A 23,539-nucleotide genomic window follows, 5' to 3' on the forward strand; every position below is an offset into this window, starting at 1 on the left:
CGTTCTAACAGGCAGTTTCCTAACAGGTGCATGTTTATCAATAATTGGAAGAAGCAATTTCATTAATTCATCAAGTGCAGCGTCTGGATGCTCCTTATTAATCACATCAGACCAACACATATTTTTTTCATTATCCACATAAGTCTCAGCAAAATATTTTGTATGATCTCTTATACACTATTTTAGAACTTTCCTGGATATAGCCACTATATTGTGATCACTGCATCCACTGGGTACGGATACAGCTTTAGAACAAAGTTCTACAGTAAAATATTAGTAAAAATGTGATCAATACATGTGGATGATCTTGTTCCTGTAGTGTTTGTAAACACCCTGGTAGATTGATGAATAACATGAATCAGATTACAGGCACTGGTTACAGTGAGAAGCTTCCTTTTGAGCGGACAGCTTGATGAAAACCAGTCAATATTCAGTTCTCTGTTTACATCACATACACAATCAAGCATTTCACCCACATTATTTAGATACTGACTGTTAGCACTTGGTGGCCTATAGCAACACCCCAAAAGAATAGGCTTTAGATGAGGCAGGTGAACCTGCAACCACAGCACTTCAATAACACTTGACATGAGATCTTCTCTAAGCATTACAGGGATATGGCTCTGAATATATATAGCAACACCTCCCCATAATCATTCCTGTCTCTTAGATGGTATATCCTTGTATTGCTACTTCTGTATCATCAAATGAATTATCTAAGTGAGTCTCAGAAATGGCTAATATATGAATGTTATCTGATGTTAGCAAGTTATTGATTTAATGAACCTTATTTCTAAGGCTACATCTTTTGATATGGGCTATTTTCAGCCCTTTCCTGGGTAGCTTCTCAAAGATCGACATAATATGGAAAAGAACAAACAAAGCAAGAGAAAAAAGAAAAGTTCAGCAGGCCATTAATCAGTTGGTGTGTGTAAGTGTGTGTGTGCTGCGCGGTTGATGCTACAAACCCATAGGCTTGGAAACAGTAACAAGGCCTGAAAACTGGAAACCAGAATGTTCATGCAACGTTCTCATGAAATGTGTCTAGAACATTCATATCTTCTATTCTGAGAACATGGCAACCCTGTCCTGTGTATGTTTGGAGGGACGTTGATGGGAATATTTTTCGAACCCTCAGACAACTGGACAAATTAATATTATAGCAACGTCCCATAAAACATGTATAGAACATTAATGTTGTATATTCTGAGAACATTGTAACCACGTTCTAGATAAGTTATCCTGACATTATGGGAATATTCCCCTTAACTTTTACACCAAAATATTCTAAAAAGGTTCTCAGAATGTTTTTTGCTAACATTGATAGAATGTTCCCCTAACTAACGGAGAAATGGACACTCAAACATTAAGGGAATATTATGGGTAACATTACAAAAATGCTCTCTCTCCCTAGAATTGTTAGCTGGGAAGCTGATCTCCCCTTGTGCTGGATCACTGACATTCACAAGTGTTCTCACATACTGAACAACCCATATTTCTGTCTGATACGTACCCAGACACATTTCTGACTCATTGTGAGTCATTCTGGTGAAATGTAATCTGCTCTGTTCTGATCCTGTGGGCTGCGTGTGTTAATCTTGGGCTGTGTGTGTGTGTGTGTGTGTGTGTGTGTGTGTGTGTGTGTGTGTGTGTGTGTAGTTGCCAAGTGTAAAAGTTTAGCGTATGTCAGTGATGGTGCAGGCTCAGGTTGAAGCAGTGTGTGCTTGTGTGTATGTGTGTGTGTGTGTGTATTTGCCAAGTGTAAGTTTAGTGTGTGTCAGAGATGGTGCAGGGCTGAGGTTGAAGCAGTCTGTGTGTGAGTGTGTGTGGTTGCCAAATGTGTGGTTTGAGAGTGTGCCAAGAGGCCAGCCGGTGAGACAAGGTTTGTGGCTGGGCACTGGATACTGGTACTGGGCTGGGGAGGCTGGGGAGAGAGCTGCTCAGACAGTGACTCAGCCTCCTGCCTCACTCCACCAGGGAGAACAGGCTAGCCCTTTGTACAGGGTGCTGAGGGAGCAGGAGCTGCCTGCCTGGGACACACTCCCTGAGCACCTCTGTAAGACACACACACACATGCAAGCGCAGGCACACATACACACACCAATGGGCTTAATTGGTCGACACACTACTCTCTCAAGGGCCACCACACAAAGACAAAAGAACAACCACAACAAGGAGAGCTCTGCACTCAGAAAGGGGGGAGCGATGTAGAAACGGAGAGAGAGAGAGAGAGAGAGAGAGAGAGAGAGAGAGAGAGAGAGAGAGAGAGAGAGAGAGAGAGAGAGAGAGAGAGAGAGAGAGAGAGAGAGAGAGAGAGAGAGAGAGAGAGAGAGAGAGAGAGAGAGAGAGAGAGAGAGAGAGAGAGAGAGAGAGAGAGAGAGAGAGAGAGAGAGAGAGAGAGAGAGAGAGAGAAGACATCTTACCTTAGCCATCTGAGCCTGGACTCCACCAGCTTTCAGTGCTGTCACTGCTTTCTGTGCCGCAGACGGACTGTCAAAGTCAACAAAGCCATAGCCTGCAGGGACAAAGACAGACATACTTACTTTGAGTTGTGACACTGAGAAGTACATACTATGGCAACAGGCCTAGGGCAGGGATTTTTCTGACTAGGACTATATGACCTGACCAGGAAAAACGTAAAACTATAGACTATAACTAGGGACCAGAGTTATTCCTTGCCAGGAACATGATAATGAAAAACACCTGTCCCTAAGCATGAGCATAGAGATAGATACAGTATCTACCTATGGGCATGACACCTCAAATCATGCAGGTCCTGTGCAGGTAAGCGTTGAATGGGGCTGAAACAGCAGACAGGTTAAGGATAATATGACAGAACAGATTCTCTCCACTACTGCACTGTGGTCAGGTTTAGGATAATGCTACAGAACAGAACCTCTGTTGTGGAGACAGGTTTAGGAGAATAGTCTATCCCTCTACTGTGGCCAGATGTGGAGTTACTGTATGTAACCAACGGTGGAGTTACTGTATGTAACCAACGGTGGAGTTACTGTATGTAACCAACGGTGGAGTTACTGTATGTAACCAACGGTGGAGTTACTGTATGTAACCAACGGTGGAGTTACTGTATGTAACCAACGGTGGAGTTACTGTATGTAACCAACGGTGGAGTTACTGTATGTAACCAACGGTGGAGTTACTGTATGTAACCAACGGTGGAGTTACTGTATGTAACCAACGCTAAGCTGCCTACAATGGCGTTATGGGTAACATCACGAAACACCTGCTGAGAATAAACAGACAGAGGCTCTCTGGGATGTTTGCACGTAATGTTTGAGCTGTGTGTGACATACAACTGCGTGTAGGTGTGGTGTGTTTGTGTGTGTGTTTGTGTTTGTGTTTGTGTGTGTGTCCATGCGTTTGTGTTTGTGTGCGTCTGTGTTTGTGTGTGTGTCCATGTGTTTGTTTGTGTAGGTGTATGTTTTTTTTTACAAAACACCTCTCCTCACCTTTGCATTTGTTGGTGGTCTTGTCCAGGATGGCTTTAGTGGACACAATTTTCCCATACCTGGAAAACACAAAGGTGGATGGATGGTCAGGGTTTCTGGGGACCAAACAATGCTTCTACTGTGTACAGACCATTTTTTCATTACTATCATCATATCATCTTAGCTGACAGGGTTGAGGTATTATAAAGGCTTTAGGGGTCTAATCTAGTTCAAAGTGATTACGGTATGTGAATTGAACTAATTGATCTGTGGAAATACGTTTTGAGAAGTGGAATGTGGTATGGAGTAGAACGGGTGGAGTGATTCCCAAAAGGATTCCCACATCCTACTCAATCCAACATCACTCCATCAATGTATATGAGGCTCATCATAACCCTGTCATCAAGGCGGAGCACACTGTGAAATGGAGTGTTGGTGTAGTGTAGATAAGCAATACTACATTACACACTGTGTATGTCACACCCTGATCTGTTTCACCTGTCTTTGTGATTGTCTCCACTCCCCTCCAGGTGTCGCCCATCTTCCCCATTATCCCCAGTGTATTTATACCTGTGTTGTCTGTTTGTCTGTTGCCAGTTCGTTTTGTTTCGTCAAGCCTACCAGCGTTTTTCCCCTTCCCCCCCTGTTTCCTAGTTTTCCCGGTTTTGACCATTCTGCCTGGCCTGACCCTGAGCCTGCCTGCAGTTCTGTACCTTGTCACACCACCCTGGATTATTGATTTGCCTGCCCTGACCCTGAGACTGCCTGCCGTTATGTACCTTTTGGACTCTGATCTGGATTGTTGACCTCTGCCTGCCCTTGACCTGTCGGTTGCCTGCCCCCTGTTTTTGTAATAAACCTTTGTTACTTCGACACTGTATGCATCTGGGTCTTCTCCTGAAACGTGATAGTACGAACTGGCCATGACTGACCCAGCAAACTCGGACCAGCTCCGCAACGCCATCTCCTCCCAAGGAGCCACCATTGGAAGTCACGAGGAGTTGCTTCATGGTCTCATGGAAGGGTTCCAGACCTTGGCCGAACGCCATGACCAAGCGGGAGCAATTCCGCGGGTTGTCTGTTAGGCAGCCTACCACGACGGTAACCTCTCAGCCCCTCAGTAACCCAGATATTAGCAGCGCGGCCTCCCCGGCCACCCCGGTTTCCCGAGAACCCCGCTTACCTCCCCCGGAACGCTTCGCTGGAGAGTCGGGAACCTGTCGGGCATTTCCCGCTCAGTGTTCGCTCATCACCGAGCTGCAGCCCTCCTCCGTCCCCTCAGACCACTCTAAGATAGTGTACCTCATCCCACTGATGTCCGGGAGGGCTCTCGCCTGTGCTACGGCAGTGTGGGAACAACAGTCGGCCGTATGCTTCAGTCTGGAGGAGTTCATGCAGGAGGTAAAGAAGGTTTTCGACGCTCCATTGTCCGGGAGCGAGGCTGGCCGGAAGTTACTCCAGCTTCGGCAAGAATCCCGCATTGTGGCAGACTATGCATTGGATTTCTGCACGTTGGCAGCTGAGTGTGCCTGGAACCCGGAAGCGCTGTTTGACACGTTCTTGCACGGAGTATCGGAGGAAGTAAAGGATGAGCTTGCAGCCCGGGAACTACCGACAGATCTCGACTCGCTCATCGCCTTGACCATTCGGATCGATGGGCGACTACGGGAATGAAGGAAGGAGAGGAAGGATTCCACCTCGCCTCCGAGGCATCCCGGAAGTCCCCAACGGTTCCGTTGCTGAGAGAACCCGAGGCTACCCGAGTTCCCCCGAGAGTCTCCGAAGTCTGCCGATTCACCTCTTTCCGAGCCGATGAAACTAGGCAGAGCTAGCCTGTCTCCAGCCGAACGGCAATACAGGCTTCACACACATTTTTTTAAAATATTTTTTTTATTTCACCTTTATTCAACCAGGTAAACCAGTTGAGAACAAGTTCTCATTTACAACTGCGACCTGGCCAAGATAAAGCAAAGCAGTGCGATAAAAACAACAACACAGAGTTACATATGGGGTAAAACAAAACAAAGTCAAAAATACAACAGAAATACATATATATACAGTGTGTGCAAATGTAGCAAGTTATGGAGGTAAGGCAATAAATAGGCTATAGTGCAAAATAATTACAATTAGTATTAACACTGGAATGATAGATGTGCAAGAGATGATGTGCAAATAGAGATACTGGGGTACAAATGAGCAAAATAAATAACAATATAGGGATGAGGTAGTTGGGCGGGCTAATTTCAGATGGGCTGTGTACAGGTGCAGTGATCGGTAAGGTGCTCTGACAACTGATGCTTAAAGTTAGTGAGGGAGATAAGTGTCTCCAGCTTCAGAGATTTTTGCAATTTGTTCCAATCATTGGCAGCAGAGAACTGGAAGGAATTGCGGCCAAAGGAGGTGTTGGCTTTGGGGATGACCAGTGAGATATACCTGCTGGAGCGCAGACTACGGGTGGGTGTTGCTATGGTGACCAATGAGCTAAGATAAGGCGGGGATTTGCCTAGCAGTGATTTATAGATGGCCTGGAGCCAGTGGGTTTGGCGACGAATATGTAGTGAGGACCAGCCAACAAGAGCGTACAGGTCACAGTGGTGGGTATTATATGGGGCTTTGGAGACAAAACGGATGGCACTGTGATAGACTACATCCAATTTGCTGAGTAGAGTGTTGGAGGCTATTTTGTAAATGACATCGCCGAAGTCAAGGATCGGTAGGATAGTCCGTTTTACAAAGGCATGTTTGGCAGCATGAGTGAAGGAGGCTTTGTTGCGAAATAGGAAACCGATTCTAGATTTAACTTTGGATTGGAGATTCTTAATGTGAGTCTGGAAGGAGAGTTTACAGTCTAACCAGACACCTAGATATTTGTAGTTGTCCACATACTCTAGGTCAGACCCGTCGAGAGTAGTGATTCTAGTCGGGTGGGCGGGTGCAAGCAGCGTTCAGTTGAAGAGCATGCATTTAGTTTTACTAGTGTTTAAGAGCAGTTGGAGGCTACTGAAGGAGTGTTGTATGGCATTGAAGCTCGTTTGGAGGTTTGTTAACACAGTGTCCAATGAAGGGCCAGATGTATACAAAATGGTGTCGTCTGCGTAGAGGTGGATCTGAGAGTCACCAGCAGCAAGAGCGACGTCATTGATATACACAGAGAAAAGAGTCGGCCCAAGAATTGAACCCTGTGGCACCCCCATAGAGACTGCCATAGGTCCAGACAACAGGCCCTCCGATTTGACACATTGAACTCTATCTGAGAAGTAGTTGGTGAACCAGGCGAGGCAATCATTTGAGAAACCAAGGCTATTTAGTCTGCCAATAAGAATGCGGTGGTTGACAGAGTCGAAAGCCTTGGCCAGGTCAATGAAAACGGCTGCACAGTACTGTCTATTATCGATCGCGGTTATAATATCGTTTAGGACCTTGAGCGTGGCTGAAGTGCACCCATGACCAGCTTGGAAACCGGATTGCATAGCGGAGAAGGTACGGTGGGATTCGAAATGGTCGGTGATCTGTTTCTTGACTTGGCTTTCAAAAACTTTTGAAAGGCAGGGCAGGATGGATATGGGTCTGTAACAGTTTGGATCTAGAGTGTCACCCCCTTTGAAGAGGGGGATGACCGCGGCAGCTTTCCAATCTCTGGGGATCTCAGACGTTACAAAAGAGAGGTTGAACAGGCTAGTAATAGGGGTTGCGACAATTTCGGCGGCTAGTTTTAGAAAGAAAGGGTCCAGATTGTCTAGCCCAGATGATTTGTAGGGGTCCAGATTTTGCAGCTCTTTCAGAACATCAGCTGTCTGGATTTGTGTGAAGGAGAAGCGGGGGGGGGCATGGGCAAGTTGCAGCGGAGGGTGCAGAGCTGGTGGCCAGGGTAGTGGTAGCCAGGTGGAAAGCATGGCCAGCCGTAGCAAAATGCTTGTTGAAATTCCAAAATGCTTGTTGAAATAGTTGCCTGTATTGCGGGACTACTGGTCATTTTGTGTCCACCTGTCCACTAAAAGACCAGGCTCACCGGTAGGATCGAGTACTCTGGTGGGCCATACGGATACCTTTTCCTCTCCCCTTACTCGCACCCCCTTTCATGCAATCTTGCTGTGGGGGAACCAGTCAAAATCTCTCTGGGTACTCATCGACTCTGGGGCCGATGAGAGCTTAATGGACGCTACCCTGGCGTCCCCACTCAGCTCTTCTCCATTCCCATGGATGTTAGAGCGCTGGACGGGCGCTCTATAGGCCGGGTCATCCACAATACCACCCCCATCAACCTACGAGTGTCAGGGAACCACAGCGAGACGATCCAATTCCTGCTAATTAAGTCTCCTCAGGTTCCCGTGGTATTGGGTTTATTGACTGGTCTACTGGTGCCATCATGGGCTGGAGCCCGTTCTGCCACGCTCATTGCCTGAAGTCAGCACAGCCTTCCCCGGGACGTCTTCCTGGCGGCTCGAAAGTTGCCTCGGCCCTCTCCGCCATTCCCACGGAGTACGAGGACCTCCGGGAGGTGTTCAGTAAGGCACGGGCCACTTCGCTTCCACCGCACCGACCCTACGACTGCGGAATCAACCTTCTCCCAGGCACCACTCCGCCCCGGGGACGACTGTACTCACTGTCGGGTCCGCAGACCAAGGCTATGGAGACCTACATTGAGGACTCCCTAGCTGCCGGGTTCATCCGTCCTTCTGCCTCCCCCGCCGGCGCAAGGTTCTTCTTTGTGGAGAAGAAGGACAAAACCCTGTGCCCGTGCATCGACTACCGGGGCCTCAACGACATCACGGTGAAGAACCGCTACCCGCAACCACTCATGTCCTCGGCCTTCGAGCCGCTCCAGGGGGCCAAAGTATTCTCCAAGCTGGACCTACGGAATGCCTACCACCTGGTGCGGATACGGGAGGGGGACGAGTGGAAGACTGCCTTCAACGCGGTCACTACAAGTATCTGGTCATGCCATTTGGCCTTACCAATGCCACAGCTGTGTTCCAGGCCCTGGTTAGTGATGTTCTCCGCTACATGTTGAACCGGTTCGTCTTCGTCTACCTCGACGACATCCTCGTCTTCTCCCACTCTGCCCAAGAACACGTGCTCCACGTCCGACAGGTCCTCCAACGCCTCCTGGAGAACCAGCTTTTTGTGAAAGCTGAGAAATGCGAATTCCATCGCTCCACCATCCCCTTCCTGGGCTACATCATTGCTGCAGGGAGTGTAGAGATGGATCCCGGGAAGGTGAGAGCGGTGGTGGATTGGCCCCAGCCTACATCCAGAGTGCAGCTGCAACATTTCCTGGGATTCACCAACTTTTATCGCTGCTTTATCTGGGGATACAGCACCCTGGCTTCCCCCGTCTGCACTCATCTCTCCCAAGGTTCCGTTCACATGGTCCCCAGCTGCTGAAAGGGCATTCCAGGACCTCAAACACCGTTTCACCACTGCTCCCATCTTGGTTCATCCTGACCCGTCCCGCCAGTTCGTGGTGGAGTCCGACGCTTCGGATGTCGGAATGGGGGCGGTCCTGTCCCAGCGTTCGGCCCTGGACCTCAAGTTAAATGCCTGCGCCTTCTTCTCCCATCGCCTCAACACCACGGAGAGGAATTACAATGTGGGGAATCGTGAGCTTCTTCGCAGTGAAGATGGCATTGGAGGAGTGGAGGCACTAGCTGGAGGGGGCGGAACATCCGTTCATTGTGTGGACGCACCACAAGAACTTGGAATATCTCCACACCGCCAAGCGTCTCAATTCCAGGCAAGCTAAGTGGGCCCTGCTTTTCACCCGGTTCAACTTCTCCCTCTCATACTGACCGGGATCCAAGAATGTCAAGCCAGATGCGCTGTCACGACGCTATAGCCCCGCGGCTACACCCCCGGAATCCGAGACCATCCTTCCCACCTTGTGCTTGGCGACGGCACTCCGTTGGGGAATAGGGAAGCAGGTACGGGAGGCGCAGCGTTCCCAGCCGAACCCCGGGGGGGGCCCAGATTACCGGATGTTTGTTCCTGACGCTGTCCACTCCTTGGTCCTGGAGTGGGCCCACTCCTCCAGGCTTACCTACCACCCGGGCTCCTGTTGGACCCTGGCCTTTGTGCGTCAATGCTTTAGGTGGGCTATCATGGTTCCTGACATCTCCGCGTTCATCGCTGCCTGCACGATCTGTGCGCAGAACAAGACTCCTCGGCAAGCTCCGGCTGGTCTCCTCCAACCTCTACCTGTTCCTCACCGTCCCAGGTCTCACATATCCCTGGACTTTGTCACAGGTCTTCCCCCGTCTGATGGCAACACCGCCATCCTGACAGTTGAGGACCGGTTTTCCAAAGCCACCCACTTCATTCCTCTCCCCAAGCTACCCTCCGCCAAAGAGACGGCCCAGCTCATGGTGCAGCACGTCTCCGACCGGGGTCCTCAGTTCTCGTCCCAGTTCTGGAAGGCGTTCTGCACACTCATTGGGTCGTCGGCCAGCCTGTCCTCCGGTTTCCACCCTCAGCCCAACGGCCAGTCGGAGCAAGCTAACCAAGATCTGGAGACGACTCTGCGATGCCTGGTCTCTGCCAACCCCACCACCTGGAGCCAGCAACTAGTGTGGGTCGAATACGCCCGCAACACCCTTCCCTGCTCTGCTACGGGTCTTTTGCCCTTTGAGTGTTCCCTTGGTTATCAGCCCCTGCTCTTCCTGGAGCAAGAGGAAGAGGTCGGCATACCCTCGGCCCCGATGTTTGTCCGCTGCTGTCGTCGTACCTGGATGGCTCTTCTCAAGACCACCTCCAGGTATTGACGACAAGCGGACCACCACCGGACCCCAGCTCCCCGGTATCGTCTCGGGCAGAAGGTATGGTTGGCCACCCGAGATTTGCCCCTCCGGGTGGAGTCCCGCAAACTTTCCCCCCCGGTTTATCGGCCCTTTCCCCATCTCCAAGATCATTAGCCCCTCTGCTGTTCGTCTTCTGTTGCCCCGTACCCTCCGTATACATCCCACTTTTCATGTATCTAGGATCAATCCCATGTCTCACACCCCTTTGTCTCCTGCTTCCAGGCCGATCCCTCTCCACGTCTCATTGACGGCCAACCGGCGTACATGGTGAGGCGTCTCCTGAAGGTTCGACCTCAGGGCAGGGGCTTCCAGTCCCTGGTTGACTGGGAGGGTTATGGCCCGGAGGACAGTTGCTGGGTCCCCGGTAGGGACATCTTGGACCCAGGCCTCATCGCTGAGTTTCAACGCTGGCACCCCGGCCAACCATGTATGCACCCAGGTAACATGCCAGGTGGCGCCCCTAGAGGTGGGAGTACTGTCACACCCTGATCTGTTTCACCTGTCTTTGTGATTGTCTCCACCCCCCTCCAGGTGTCTCCCATCTTCCCCATTATCCCTAGTGTATTTATACCTGTGTTCTCTGTTTTTCTGTTGCCAGTTCGTTTTGTTTTGTCAAGCCTACCAGCGTTTTTCCCCTTGCTCCTGTCTTTTTCAAGTTCCTGTTTTCTAGTTTTGACAATTCTGCCTGCCCTGACCCTGAGCCTGCCAGCCATTCTGTACCTTGTCACACCACCCTGGATTATTGACCTCTGCCTGCCCTGACCCTGAGACTGCCTGCCGTTCTGTACCTTTTGGACTCTGATCTGGATTACTGACCTCTGCCTGCCCTTGACCTGTTGTTTGCCTGCCCCCTGTTTTTGTAATAAACTTTTGTTACTTCGACACTGTCTGCATCTGGGTCTTCTCCTGAAACGTGATAGTGTAGTACTAAATATAACTAAACCAATACGCTTTCCCTCTGTTTCCTAGCAACCATACATTGCTGTCTTACTCATTTTACTCATCTGACTTAATCATGTTCTTTCCAGGAGGAACATATAGGGCCTGTACATGCTGTCTATTAATGCATATTGTAGCGCTAGCTTATAATAAATGACCCAATGCATTATTGATCATTGTTTTGTTGTAGTTGGAAATATAGTGATCTCCAAAAGTATTGGGACAGTGACATTTATTGTGTGGTTTTGGCTCTGTACTCCAGCACTTTGGATTTAGAATGATACAATTACATTATTTACCATTCATTTCTATTGGGCACCAAATAATCTGAAACACAACCAAAACAAACAGCAAATGCATTCAACAAGTTTGTAAAATCACAAGCTTGATCTAATCATTGCATGCTAGGAATATGGGACCAAATACTAAACTTTGGACTACTTTAATACATATGTGAATTTGTCCCAATACTTTTGGTCCCCTATGTACAAAAAGTGCTGTAATTCCTAAACGGTTCACCCGATATGGAAATACCCTCAAATTAAAGCTGACAGTCTGCACTTTATTAACCTCATCGTCATTGTATCGTTTCAAATCCAAAGTGCTGGAGTACAGAGCCTAAACCACAAAAAATGTGTCACTGTCCCAATACTTTATAGCTCACTGTATATGTAGAAGCCTTGACTTAATTATCTTTGTTCCAGGAGGAACACATTGGGCATGTACATTGCTGTATAGTAATTATTTGTACTGTAGACCTAGCTTTACGATCTCCCTTGTTTCTGCACCAACACTGCAGAAGCAGGATATCAACTCCCTGCATCTCTCTCGGCATGTGCATGTTCTGTAACCTGATCTCACTCTCCTTGCCTTGGCTGTGCTGTTATGTGCTGTACAAGCAAACCTGCCTGGCTGGCTGGCTGGTTGGGATCCACCGCAACACTCTCTCTCTCACTCTGCTAGCTAACACAACACCCAGAACAGAGCCTCATCTCTGGGTCCTACTGCCCCTCTATCTACCTATCATAGCTACCCCAGCTTTACAGCAGGGTTTAGGCACACACTAACCAAAGGAGTAAGGGCTGCCCTTGCCCTTCTCTTTTAGCACAGATTTAACTTTTTTACTACAGCATGTGAACATCACACACTTGTTAAGGAGACGGGTGTTTTGAAAATCCTCTCATTGTTTCTCAACCTGCACTGTACTGCACTAACAGAGACAGACAGGACAGGTAGCCCCTGTTCTTTCTATACACATGTTCCTCCAACTGGCATATACAGGTATTTGGTATATTCCAAAAATAGGCTACTAAAAGCTAACAGGAAAATAAGCTATTCTGCATATATTACACTGGTGTCTCCAATTCCAAACAACTTTAGAGATTGAATTAGCTAAAGTACATTCTCCACCATACTGTAAATGTGCTTTAAAGCAAACTTGTGCTATATGCATTTGACCTCTAATGTAACATTACTATTTCATATTACGTTTGATGATCTATGCAGGATGCCATCAAATACATTATGCTTTGGCATAACATATCCATTATTTTCTAGTGACATCAACAATACATTATTTATGGGTAGTATTGCTCTGTGTGCAAATGAAAAGCACTCCTAGAATAATCCAACTGCATGGGGGAAACTGGTTGCTACTAGCTCTCTGCTCTGGGCATTATATCGTCTTTGCAGGCCTCCTTAGTTGAGCTGTGAATATCCCCATAGAATACTGCATGAGGGAAAGATTGCTACAAGCTCTCTCTCTCTCCTCCTGGGTACTAGCTGTGTACAGTACAGTTTTTGCTGGCCTCCTTAATTGTGCAATGAAGAGATGCCCATCTACTAGTGCATTCAGCTGGTAGGTCTGACTCTGTGGCTATATAATGTGGAGAGGGGGAGGTTGGAGGGGAAGGAGACTCAGCCATGTGTGAGAGAGCAGAGAGCAGATAGTACAGTGTCTAGCACAGCACCCATAGTCAGCTAAAGCCAGGCCAGAGCCAGCCACTCAAAGAGGCTGCGCTGCTGGGGCTAGGAGGCAGAACAACCTCCCATCCATTCCCCCCAGACCTGAGCGTTTGATTGCGCATGTCAATTGTGTTCCAGATGGGCAAGGTTTGCACTTATGAAACTCGTCCATTGATTCCATTGCACCAGGCAAGCCTAATCAGATAGTATTTGAAGGATTTAACATACTATCTGAACCCAGGTGCTCAGAGTTCCTCGCCTCACATGGAGCAACTGGCAGTTAGTTATGTCAGGCTTCATGTTTCCTGTAGTTTTCACTTCGTCATTAATTTCATGACTTTATTCATGTTCTTCCCCGTATCGCCAAGCTCTCTATAGTTACATACACTGATTGTAGAAAACATTAGGAACACCTTCCTAATATTGAGTTGCACCCCTTTTGCCCTCAGAACAGCATCAATTCGTCAGGACATGGACTCTACAAGGTGTCGAAAGCGTTCCACAGGGATGCTACCCATGTTGACTCCAATGCTTCCCACAGTTGTGTCAAATTGGCTGGATGTCCTTTGGGTGGTGGACCATTCTTGATACACACAGGAAACTGTTGAGCGTGAAAAACCCAGCAGCGTTGCAGTTCTTGACACAAACCGGTGCGCCTGGCACCTACTACCATACCTTGTTCAAATGCACATAAATATTTTGTCTTGCCATTCACCCTCTGAATGACACAAATACACAATCGATGTCTCAATTGTCTCAAGGCTTAAAAATCCTTCTTTAACATGTCTCCTCCCCTTCATCTACACTGATTGAAGTGGATTTAACAAGTGACATCAATAAGGGATCATAGCTTTCACCTGGATTCACCTGGTCAGTCTATGTCATGGAAAGTTCCTAATGTTTTGTACACTCAGTGTATATACAGTAGAGTAGACCTTGCTTAGCACCATCCATTCTTATTTTATTGTCTCTTTTTAACATAGCATATTTTCATCTCAATAATGGTATAGAAAACCGTACACCTTGTTTAATGCCCTCCTCTACTCAAAAGCAAATTTCATGTAGTGATTTTATCTACTCTGTAAAAGCAGAACTACCCACATACCACCTCACACAGAAAACCTTAACTCCCTACATTCCTACGCCTAATTCCCCCTCTCTCTTCAACCCCGCCCCCTCTCTCCCTCCATCCCCCTCTCCCTCCCGCTCTCTCTCTCCATCCCCCTCTTCATGCCACTGGCCTTGTTTGTATTTCCCTTTTCCCTGGGCTCAGGGTTTCCTGTGGGGTTGGGCAGCCTCATGTGAGCCATATCTTCCAGACAGCTGGAAAATAGCAGACCTCACTCCTTCTCCTTCTCTCCTTCCCCCCCCCTCTCGGTTTCTCTTCCTCTGATTCCTTTTCTCTCCCTCTCTACTTCCCACCCTCTCTCTCCTTCATTCACTTTCTCCCCCTGTTTATCTCTCCTTCCCTCTCCCTCCCCCTCATCTCTCTCCTTCCTTCCCTCTCCCCTCTCTTTATGTCTCACACTTTCTACTGTTTTGTTTCTCATCAAGCTCCAGTATTCAATTAAGAGCAGCAAACTCATTCATCTTCACCCAACTGGCTTTTTCATGTGGTGTTTTATTGAAGATCTAACAGACACAGACCAAGTGGCTCTGGCATGGCAGTTCTGGTTATCACTGCTGTGTGTATAATGCATATTGGAAATGCTGTATATGACTGCAATCATATTTTATTTTTTTATATGCAGAGATACCAACCACTCGGACCACTGGAAGCTGAGTGAGCTCATTCTCTGGTGATGGCAAGACCATCATACAGAGAGGAAGCACCAGGGAGAGAGACAAAACGTGCTTAGTAAGCTAGCTGTTGGAAAGTCTGCCCTCAGTTGTGCCAGCCTGAAAGGTCTGAGGTTACAACCCAAGCTCCTGTTGATCTTTCCACAGGCCACTGACTGGTGACATACTTGTGAAATGTGCACCCACTTCTTGCCTTTTCAGCTAAAGCATTATTTCAGGCCCTCTCTATCCCCATTAACACAATTTCCTCTTCCACCTCAGTTCATTTATTTTACACAGAGCCATAGCTTCACTGTGAGGTGTTGTGTGGTAGAGGAGTGATTTGTTGATGAGCTACTCACGGCTGACACAGTTTGACAAGGTCCTGGTCTGTGGTTCCCGGGTGGAGGCCGCGGATGTAGAGGTTAGTTTTGCTCAGCTGCTCTGCACTGAGGCTGCCGTTACTGCTGCTGCTGGTGGTGGTGGGGTTCGGGCTGGTTAGAGACATCTGGTGGCTGGAGGACACATATGTCGGCTGGGGCGAGACAGAGACGGGATATGACATCAGCAACAAGATATGATTACATTGGGTAGTAGCTGGCTAGCATGTACACAAGATTTGATTCTGGGTGAGATTAGACATCTGGTGATGATGTAACGGAGGTGGTTTGATAAAACCAATTTGTGTGATGAGTAGGCTAACCTTGCTTGAGACGTTATGCCTATAGGCTTTGGCTCAGCAGGCTAAAATGGGCAGGAAACCCAGATTTGAACCCCAATCTGTCACAGTAAAATGCTACAATCCTCTACAGTCCACAATCCTGAAAAGGCACGTCCATTAGATCACATCTGGGCTGTTATCAGTCAACTCTCCAGGCTGTTCATGATCCACCTACTTATACTTAACTAGAGTGTAACCTAATCTACAAAAATCTATTAAGAAAACAATTAGCAGGATCACCAGTTACAGTGGATGGTTAAGCAAAGGGCAACATGTCAATATAGCACCCAATGATCCGGGGCCAGGGCTGAGAAATCAATATCAATTTGGTTATTTCACTACACTGCCTCCTAGATAGGATTTCAGTGTACTTAACTGTCTGCTAGATAGGATTGCAGTGTACTTAACTGTCTGCTAGATAGGCTTTCAGTGTAAGGCTACCATGGTCTGTAATGGGGGCAATCATAACATAAAACATTACCATCATGACCTATAATCACCAGACCATGGATACACTTCTAGACAGAGAACTCTTCACATGAATCACATTTCAGTTGAGTCGGCACTCTGCAGGGCTGCAATAGACACAACTCAATTTATATCAAGACTGAGCTAACCCCGTTTTGGAGGGGAAATTGGATGGACCTCAGTAGCCGAATGAGCTTGATTCCAGCCCCCAGTAGTCACCTCCCACTCTGTTAATAACCCCCTGCTCCACTCTGCTGCAGTACTAACCTAGTGGTGTCCAACTACCTGGACCATTGGTAACCCGCTCTAATGAAACAGTTGCTCTTCTTCCTCTTTCCCCTCCTCCTCCTCCTCCTCTTCTCTCTCTAACAGTTTACATCCTTCCCAAACCATTGCTCTACTGCTGTACCTTTCTGTCTGTGTTTCCACAGTTTTGTATTCAACATGGCCATCACAAGATCCAGCAGCACCCAGCCTTGAACCCCTCCATAAACCAGAAGAGTTTTACCACCCCTTCATTAATCACAGTTGTTACTCTCACAGAGCCCATTCATTCACCATAGCCATTCTACACCTCTAATCTGCCTCTTTTCAGCATCAGTAGCATGGCAGCACACTGTTTGTTTTCCCACAATCACAACCTCTTCCTGTGGCTTGCTCTTGCCTTCACTCCCAGCCTACCAGCCTGCATGGAGACCCTATCAGGAGGGATGCACCTGCCTGGGTACTGGGTAGATAGTATCTGTATGTGGCTGGTGAATGGATGGTGCTGGGTCAGGGTATGGCTATAGAATCTGTATGATACTGAATGGAGTTGTATTAAGCCTGGTGGTAGATAAAAATCTGTATGCTGGATGGGGCCTAGGCCTAGATGAGGCCTGTCTGGATCTGTGTGTTGGATGGATGATGGGGCGGGATAGATGTGGCCTGGGCCTGGCTAAAGGATTGATGTGCTGTTTGATAGAGGATGGAGCCTGGCTCTGGTGCTAAATAGAGCTGTATGCTGCTGGATGAGACCTGTCTGGATATATGTGATGGATGGATGGGGATGGATGGATGGGGATGGATGGATGGGGCCTGGGGGAGCTAATTGGGGAGCTTGCTAGAGGAAGGCACTAATCCCTCTCATGTGCTCTCCAGTCAGAAGGTACTGTCTCATTAAGGCTGCTCTGCTCTGCTCGTTCTAAGACAAGGAAGATGGCAGAGAACCAGCGAATCAGATGGATCCATACCCACCAGGCTCCCATCTGCCTGCCTGTCTGTCTGCCTGCCTGCGGCCTGCCTGTCTGTCTGTCTGCCTGTCTGCCTGCCTGCCTGCCTGTCTGCCTGCGGCCTACCTGTCTGCCTGCGGCCTGCCTGCCTGCCTGCCTGCCTGCCTGCCTGTCTGTCTGTCTGTCTGTCTGGCTGCTGCCTGCTGCCTGCTTGCCTGTCTGCCTGCGGCCTGCCTGCCAGCTCCAGGTGTTCTGTTCTGCCAAACAGTACAGAAGGGCTCCCATGAAAAAGAGATTCATATCTCAATGGGACTCACCTGGTTAGATAAAGAACAAATAATGTGTGCAGTCAGTGTGTGTAGTTCATCTTTCATTTGTTTCTGAACATGCTTATAAATCACAAATCTTGTGTCATTACCACAGCAGCAGCAGCAGCAGCATTAGAATGTGGAGTTAAATTATTTCTTTACATTCCCACGCCATAAACAAATGTTTGTGTTAGTTAGTTACCCTCAGAATGGGGGGTAAGACAGAGGGTGTTTCTTTTCTACAGCCGTTTTCACGTTCTCCACATTCCTAAAAGCCTCATTAGTACCGGAACACAGACTAAAGAATGTGTCTCTCAAGACAATGAAGGCTTAAAGGAAAGCTCCACCCAATAACTATGTTTTGGTATTTGTTTCATTAGTCCATTGTTAATATAGTCCCAACATCTTTTGCATGTCAGCAATCATGTTTTCAACATTTGTAACTTTCAAAATACATAAATATGATGCTGCGTTTTGCATCATATGATGCAAAATGCATCATACCGGCTGTATTTCTATATTTTGAAAGTTATATATCTTGAAAACTTGATTGCTGACATGCAAAATATTTTGGGACTATATCAACAATGGACTAATGAAACAAATACCAAAATATAGTTTTTGGGTGGAGTTTTTCTTTAAATGTGACTGAGTAGTGGGAAAATCCTAGTCTTGTCCCATACTGTTTGTATGTGCTGTAGCCGACACTTCTACCATTGGCAAGCCATACATCTTTGGCATACCAATGATCGAACACAGAGAGGAGTTGGCTAATAGCACAAGCAGACAGGATCCAGCACCAGGCTAGGAAAACCCTACTTTTAAAATCCCCTGGTTAACACTTTATTACCTAAATGTACAATGCTCTATATCTTGTTAGAAGCACTTAGAGCCTTTAGAATGTATTGCAATAAGGCTTTATACAATATAATATCCCAAGTGCAGTCTTTCCATTCTTTACCAGTACATAATAGGACATATTTAAGAGACATTTTAAGTGTGGGTGATTGCTCTGAGCTGTTCCTTCTTCTCTCATTGAACTATAGCACTGTACTATTAGCCCTGGAGGTTATTGGGTGTCTGTTTCCACAATGTACAGTATGTTGCTGTACACAGCACGTGATGGATTTTTGCTCACACACCTCAGGCCACAGCTGGGGTGAATCTCAAAAGTATGTTCTTCGATTCCTCACATCCACACTCCTTACCTCCTTCTCAAAGCGTCACAGGGAAGCAAGGAAAGCTTTGGAGAAGAAGATCCAAGGAGAAAACCTTGATATTTTACTGATATGATCCCAGTTCTATTCATATTCAGTTCTCAATAAACACATTTTCAAAATCTGTCAACATTGCACATTCGGCACAAACACATCACACATTGCATGACAATCTATTTCTGTGAAAATAAATACATGTTTTATCTTAAAATACAGAAGAAGAAAAATCTGTCTGAAAAAGCAAAGGCCTACCTGCTTGGCACAAGAGATTTTCAGAGGCATGGTAGAAAAGATCATGTTTATGAAAAAACAAGCTCTCTGTTTTTGCTGCCTGGTACTGGATTCTGCCACAGTGTGCAGAAAAGGTTTTGGGGTGAAAAAACAGCGATGGCACTCTTCTGATGCTTCTACTTCAACCTGCAACCTCACCAACTCTTCAACAATATAGAGACAGCAGGTGGGGCTTCATCCTTCTCCTCCTCTCTCTGAGTCAATCCAATTCTACACTCAAAGGCACAAAAAACCTAAACCTGCAAACTCTTTTTGTTTTAGATACGCAGAAAATACATTAAAGAAAGAGAAAATGAAGAAAGAGCAATCTGAAGAAAGAGAAAAACACATAGGGTTTGAGAAAAGGGGTTCGCTTCACTCTATACAGAGGAAAGATCTGGTGGCTCCCTTGTCCATGGGATCTGAACCACTCACAGCCAAAGAAATCAAGGTATGTGAGAGGGAAAAAATAAGAAAATGGGGGAGGAGGGAAGAGAGGAGGAGAGGTGGGTAATCAAAAGCAGGAGAAAGAAAGAAAGAAAGAAAGAAAGAAAGAAAGAAAGAAAGAAAGAAAGAAAGAAAGAAAGAAAGAAAGAAAGAAAGAAAGAAAGAAAGAAAGAAAGAAAGAAAGAAAGAAAGAAAGAAAGAAAGAAAGAAAGAAAGAAAGAAAGAAAGAATGAAAGTGAAAAAAAATCTTAATCCCTCTCTTTCCTCCACCCTTTTCCCCTTGTATAAAAAATACACAGAGCAGAGTTTGCCACTTGACCTTGGGTTTACATGTTTTCCCTCAGAGTGACTTTTGAGCTCTCACAATGAGCAAAAAAAAAGGCATGAGTTTGCAAAAGCGGAGTAGCAGACACCCCTTCTATCCTGACATGAGCACCTTGTTTGAAGCCAGAGTAGTGCACTGTATAGGGAATAGGGTGCCATTTGGGATGCAAACAGAATTCCATGAATCTGAGCAATCTGAATTCCTGCTAACCATGACGCAGGGAAAGGAATAACACAGCCCTGGGAGGTGGGAACTAGTGTTATGTTTCAGGAAAGTTAAACACTACCATGGCCTATGTCAGCAATGTTGCACCAAGTCAACACCAAGATTCACAATGTAGAATAATAAAATATGCTATTGACAGAAGAAACATGCAATTTTTCCCATCCATAATGTGAAAGCATCAGGATCAAAACTAGGATCACAAAAAAAGTGAATTATAATGTTTTATTTTACAATTATGCTACCTGTGAAAAAATATGTGCTTTATAGTTTCTTAATTTCAATTCCCTTAATATCTCACCCAATCCAACACTCCATATTCAACTTCATAGTCCCCTGTAGTTCAGTTGGTAGAGCATGGCGCTTGCAACGCCAGGGTTGTGGGTTCGTTTCCCACGGGGGGACAGTATGAAAATGTATGCACTCACTAACTGTAAGTCGCTCTGGATAAGAGTGTCTGCTAAATGTGTAAAATGTAAATTATATTTTTTCTGTTCTCTGGATGTTATATAGCAAATCATCAGAGTACATCTTTAAATGGTTAATAAAAAAATTAAAAAATCTTATCAACTGCCAATCAATATCAATTATCATTACAAACTGTTCAGTTGTTACAAATTGTTAAATAATAATCAATAAGCATATTGAATTGAACTATTTCAATAGGCTACAGTATTCATATTTCCATATCTATAAATCACTGTATTATATTGGCCAATGTTTCCAGCCATCAGATCATATTGGATTTCACAGCCTGGTCTCATAGACTAGACGTAACATAGTAAATGTAAATCCTTATCGCTTTAACATAACCCCTAAACAATCCTAACACCTAAACCCTAGCCTAGCTAAAGTTAGCCAGCTAGCAAACGTTTGCCACCTAGCCACCTAGCTAGAATTCGTAACAAATCATACCTTTTGCAAATTCGTAACATAGCATATGAAATGAGTGATGGACATCCACAAATTAATACATATCATACAAACCTAACATATCATACTAATTGGAGTGTCTCGAATTTACATACATAATTATACGAAATGCTCTGAGACCAGGTTGGATTTCAAGGGGTTGTGCAAACCTTTACGCTAAATAAACTTATTTGGTTAATTTAGGTTACTGGTCTATTCAAAGAGAGACCTTACTCTCAATTGGTCGTTGAGTTTACAATTAGCCATTGGTATTAAACCCGAGAACTAGCGCAAAATGATCAAGGCTATTCGCCGCGCAAGTTTAATCCGTGCATTGACTTTCTCTGTGCCAATGAATAGAGCGAGGAAGAGCGCTAACGTTCACCCCGACGCATAGCCTAAAATAAATGCATGCATTATACCGGTATTCTATTCTATTATCTATTCACAATCTTATTTGGAGGATAGAAATGAGTTAAAAGCTATTTTAAATCGACAAAATAGCCTATAGTTGATTTGTATCGTATATGGTCCACTTTCAAGGACACTGCAGTTTAATAGCCGAGCAACCTAACTGCTACAAACGATCCAGGAGGAATGAGACCGGCATATAACCTACATATAGCACATTATTCAGATGGAGTCAAATACATCGCTTTACCTTTTTACTAGTTATGCTTGTATAGCCGTTGTATGGGTTGAATCCTGTCCTCGGCGGCACAGAGAGCAGCATTTTTACAGCAGCAGCACTATGTCTGGAGCGAAGAGCGTAGCCAAGGCAGGCAGTCAGCTGACGTCAGACAGGGAAATTCAGTTCAGAATCTGACTGGGATTGTGATTTGACTAGCGCTCTCCCAGCTCCCAGCCACTGGTAGTGTGTAGCATTCTATGTGACTGTGCGTTAAAAAGCGCGCTTTTCTGTGTTCCTCTTTCCATGTAGGCTATTTGTTAAACCTGGGAACCACCAGACAGTGAACATGTATGACTTTGGACATTAAGACTTTTTTATGTTACTATTCCGTATGACAGTCTGGACACACATTTAACCTTTATTGGTATTTTATAAAGGCTTTTTGTAGCTTGTATAGTCTTCAAAAACATTATCCATTATAAATACATATCATTAATCATATCTAACATTGGGACTAATATAATTATATTGGCCATGGCCCAACCTGATGATATTTTGGCAAAGGTGCATGGCATTACACTATCACCATCAAACCTTATGTCATTATCAGGACACCAGCAGGTATATCTCACTGGTCATTCCCAAAGCCAACACCTCCTTTGGCCGCCATTCCTTCCAGTTCTCTGCTGCCAATGACTGGAACGAATTGCAAAAATCTCTGAAGCTGGAGACTCTTATCTCCCTCAATAACTTTAAGCATCAGTTGTCAGAGCACCTTACCGATCACTGCACCTGTACACAGCCCATCTGAAATTAGCCCACCCAACTACCTCATCCCTATATTGTTATTTATTTTGCTCTTTTGCACCCCAGTATCTCTATTTGCACATAATCTCTTGCACATCTAGCATTCCAGTGTTAATACTATTGTAATTATTCTGCACTATAGCCTATTTATTGCCTTACCTCCATAACTTGCTACATTTGCACACACTGTATATATATTTTCTGTTGTATTTTTGACTTTATGTTTTTTTACCCCATATGTAACTCTGTGTTGTTTTTATTGCACTGCTTTGCTTTATCTTGGCCAGGTCGCAGTTGTAAATGAGAACCTGTTCTCAACTGGTTTACCTGGTTAAATAAAGGTTAAATAAAAAATAAAAAAAACACTGATGTCCTGGGATGGCTCATATTATCATGTAATGGCACACGTGTTTTTATAATCAACTGCAAGTTGCTTGGCAACACAGTCCCTTAACACTCTGCCTCCTTGTGTATCTACCCTGATTAGCCCTCAAGTGTGCACAATGTGTGTGTGCAAAAGCTCACTCTCAGCCACATAGTAGTATGAATGTGCATAGAAGAGAATAGAAATGAATAGAATAAAATAGAATCACTTTATTTTTCCCAGAGGGAACTTTTGTTGTGGCATTCATATTAGATAATAAACACATAACAGCATAATTCATTAATTCACATGACAGCTACAACTACACCTGTTCTTTCTGATAGTGAAATACACAGAACAGCCACAAATTACAGTTGAAACCTCCTTTAAAGGCCAATTTAGACTAGGCAGCACACAGAAATAAACTCTCATCTCCTTCATATACAGTATATAATGCACTTGGGATTTCACCCAGATGTCATCATAGTGTCTAGTCAGACAGAGTAGAAGCAGAGTGGAATGATAATATGTTTCTGTCTTGAGCCAGGATAGTGTGACTAAAGTGACTTATACGAAATTATGAAATGTTATTGTTGGCTGGGTGCAAGTGCCCTGTATTTAAATCCAAGTTATCATTTTGAGAGTATATTGTTTCATTTTCATGGGGGCAGGTAGGCTGTAACAGTTATAAGTAGGCTACAATCTATGTA

At 45.7% G+C, this 23,539-nt stretch overlaps 1 protein-coding gene across 1 annotated transcript in view; it reads right to left on the bottom strand.

The window, feature by feature from the left end:
* LOC311150235 (RNA-binding motif, single-stranded-interacting protein 2-like) overlaps positions 1–21,840 on the bottom strand; it is a 45,110-nt gene extending 23,270 nt beyond the window's left edge. The window contains exons 1-4 of the mRNA XM_084187611.1: positions 21,689–21,840; positions 15,289–15,461; positions 3,471–3,529; positions 2,424–2,515 (exon numbers count right to left, since the gene is read on the bottom strand). Coding sequence (XP_084043737.1) covers positions 2,424–2,515; positions 3,471–3,529; positions 15,289–15,461; positions 21,689–21,760 — 396 coding nt within the window. The 5' untranslated portion in view covers positions 21,761–21,840. The remainder of the gene's footprint in view (positions 1–2,423; positions 2,516–3,470; positions 3,530–15,288; positions 15,462–21,688) is intronic.
* Positions 21,841–23,539: the final 1,699 nt, after the last annotated feature.

Source organism: Coregonus lavaretus (assembly GCF_964263955.1).
Source record: "Coregonus lavaretus genome assembly, chromosome: 22".
Classification (NCBI taxonomy): Eukaryota; Metazoa; Chordata; class Actinopteri; order Salmoniformes; family Salmonidae; genus Coregonus; species Coregonus lavaretus.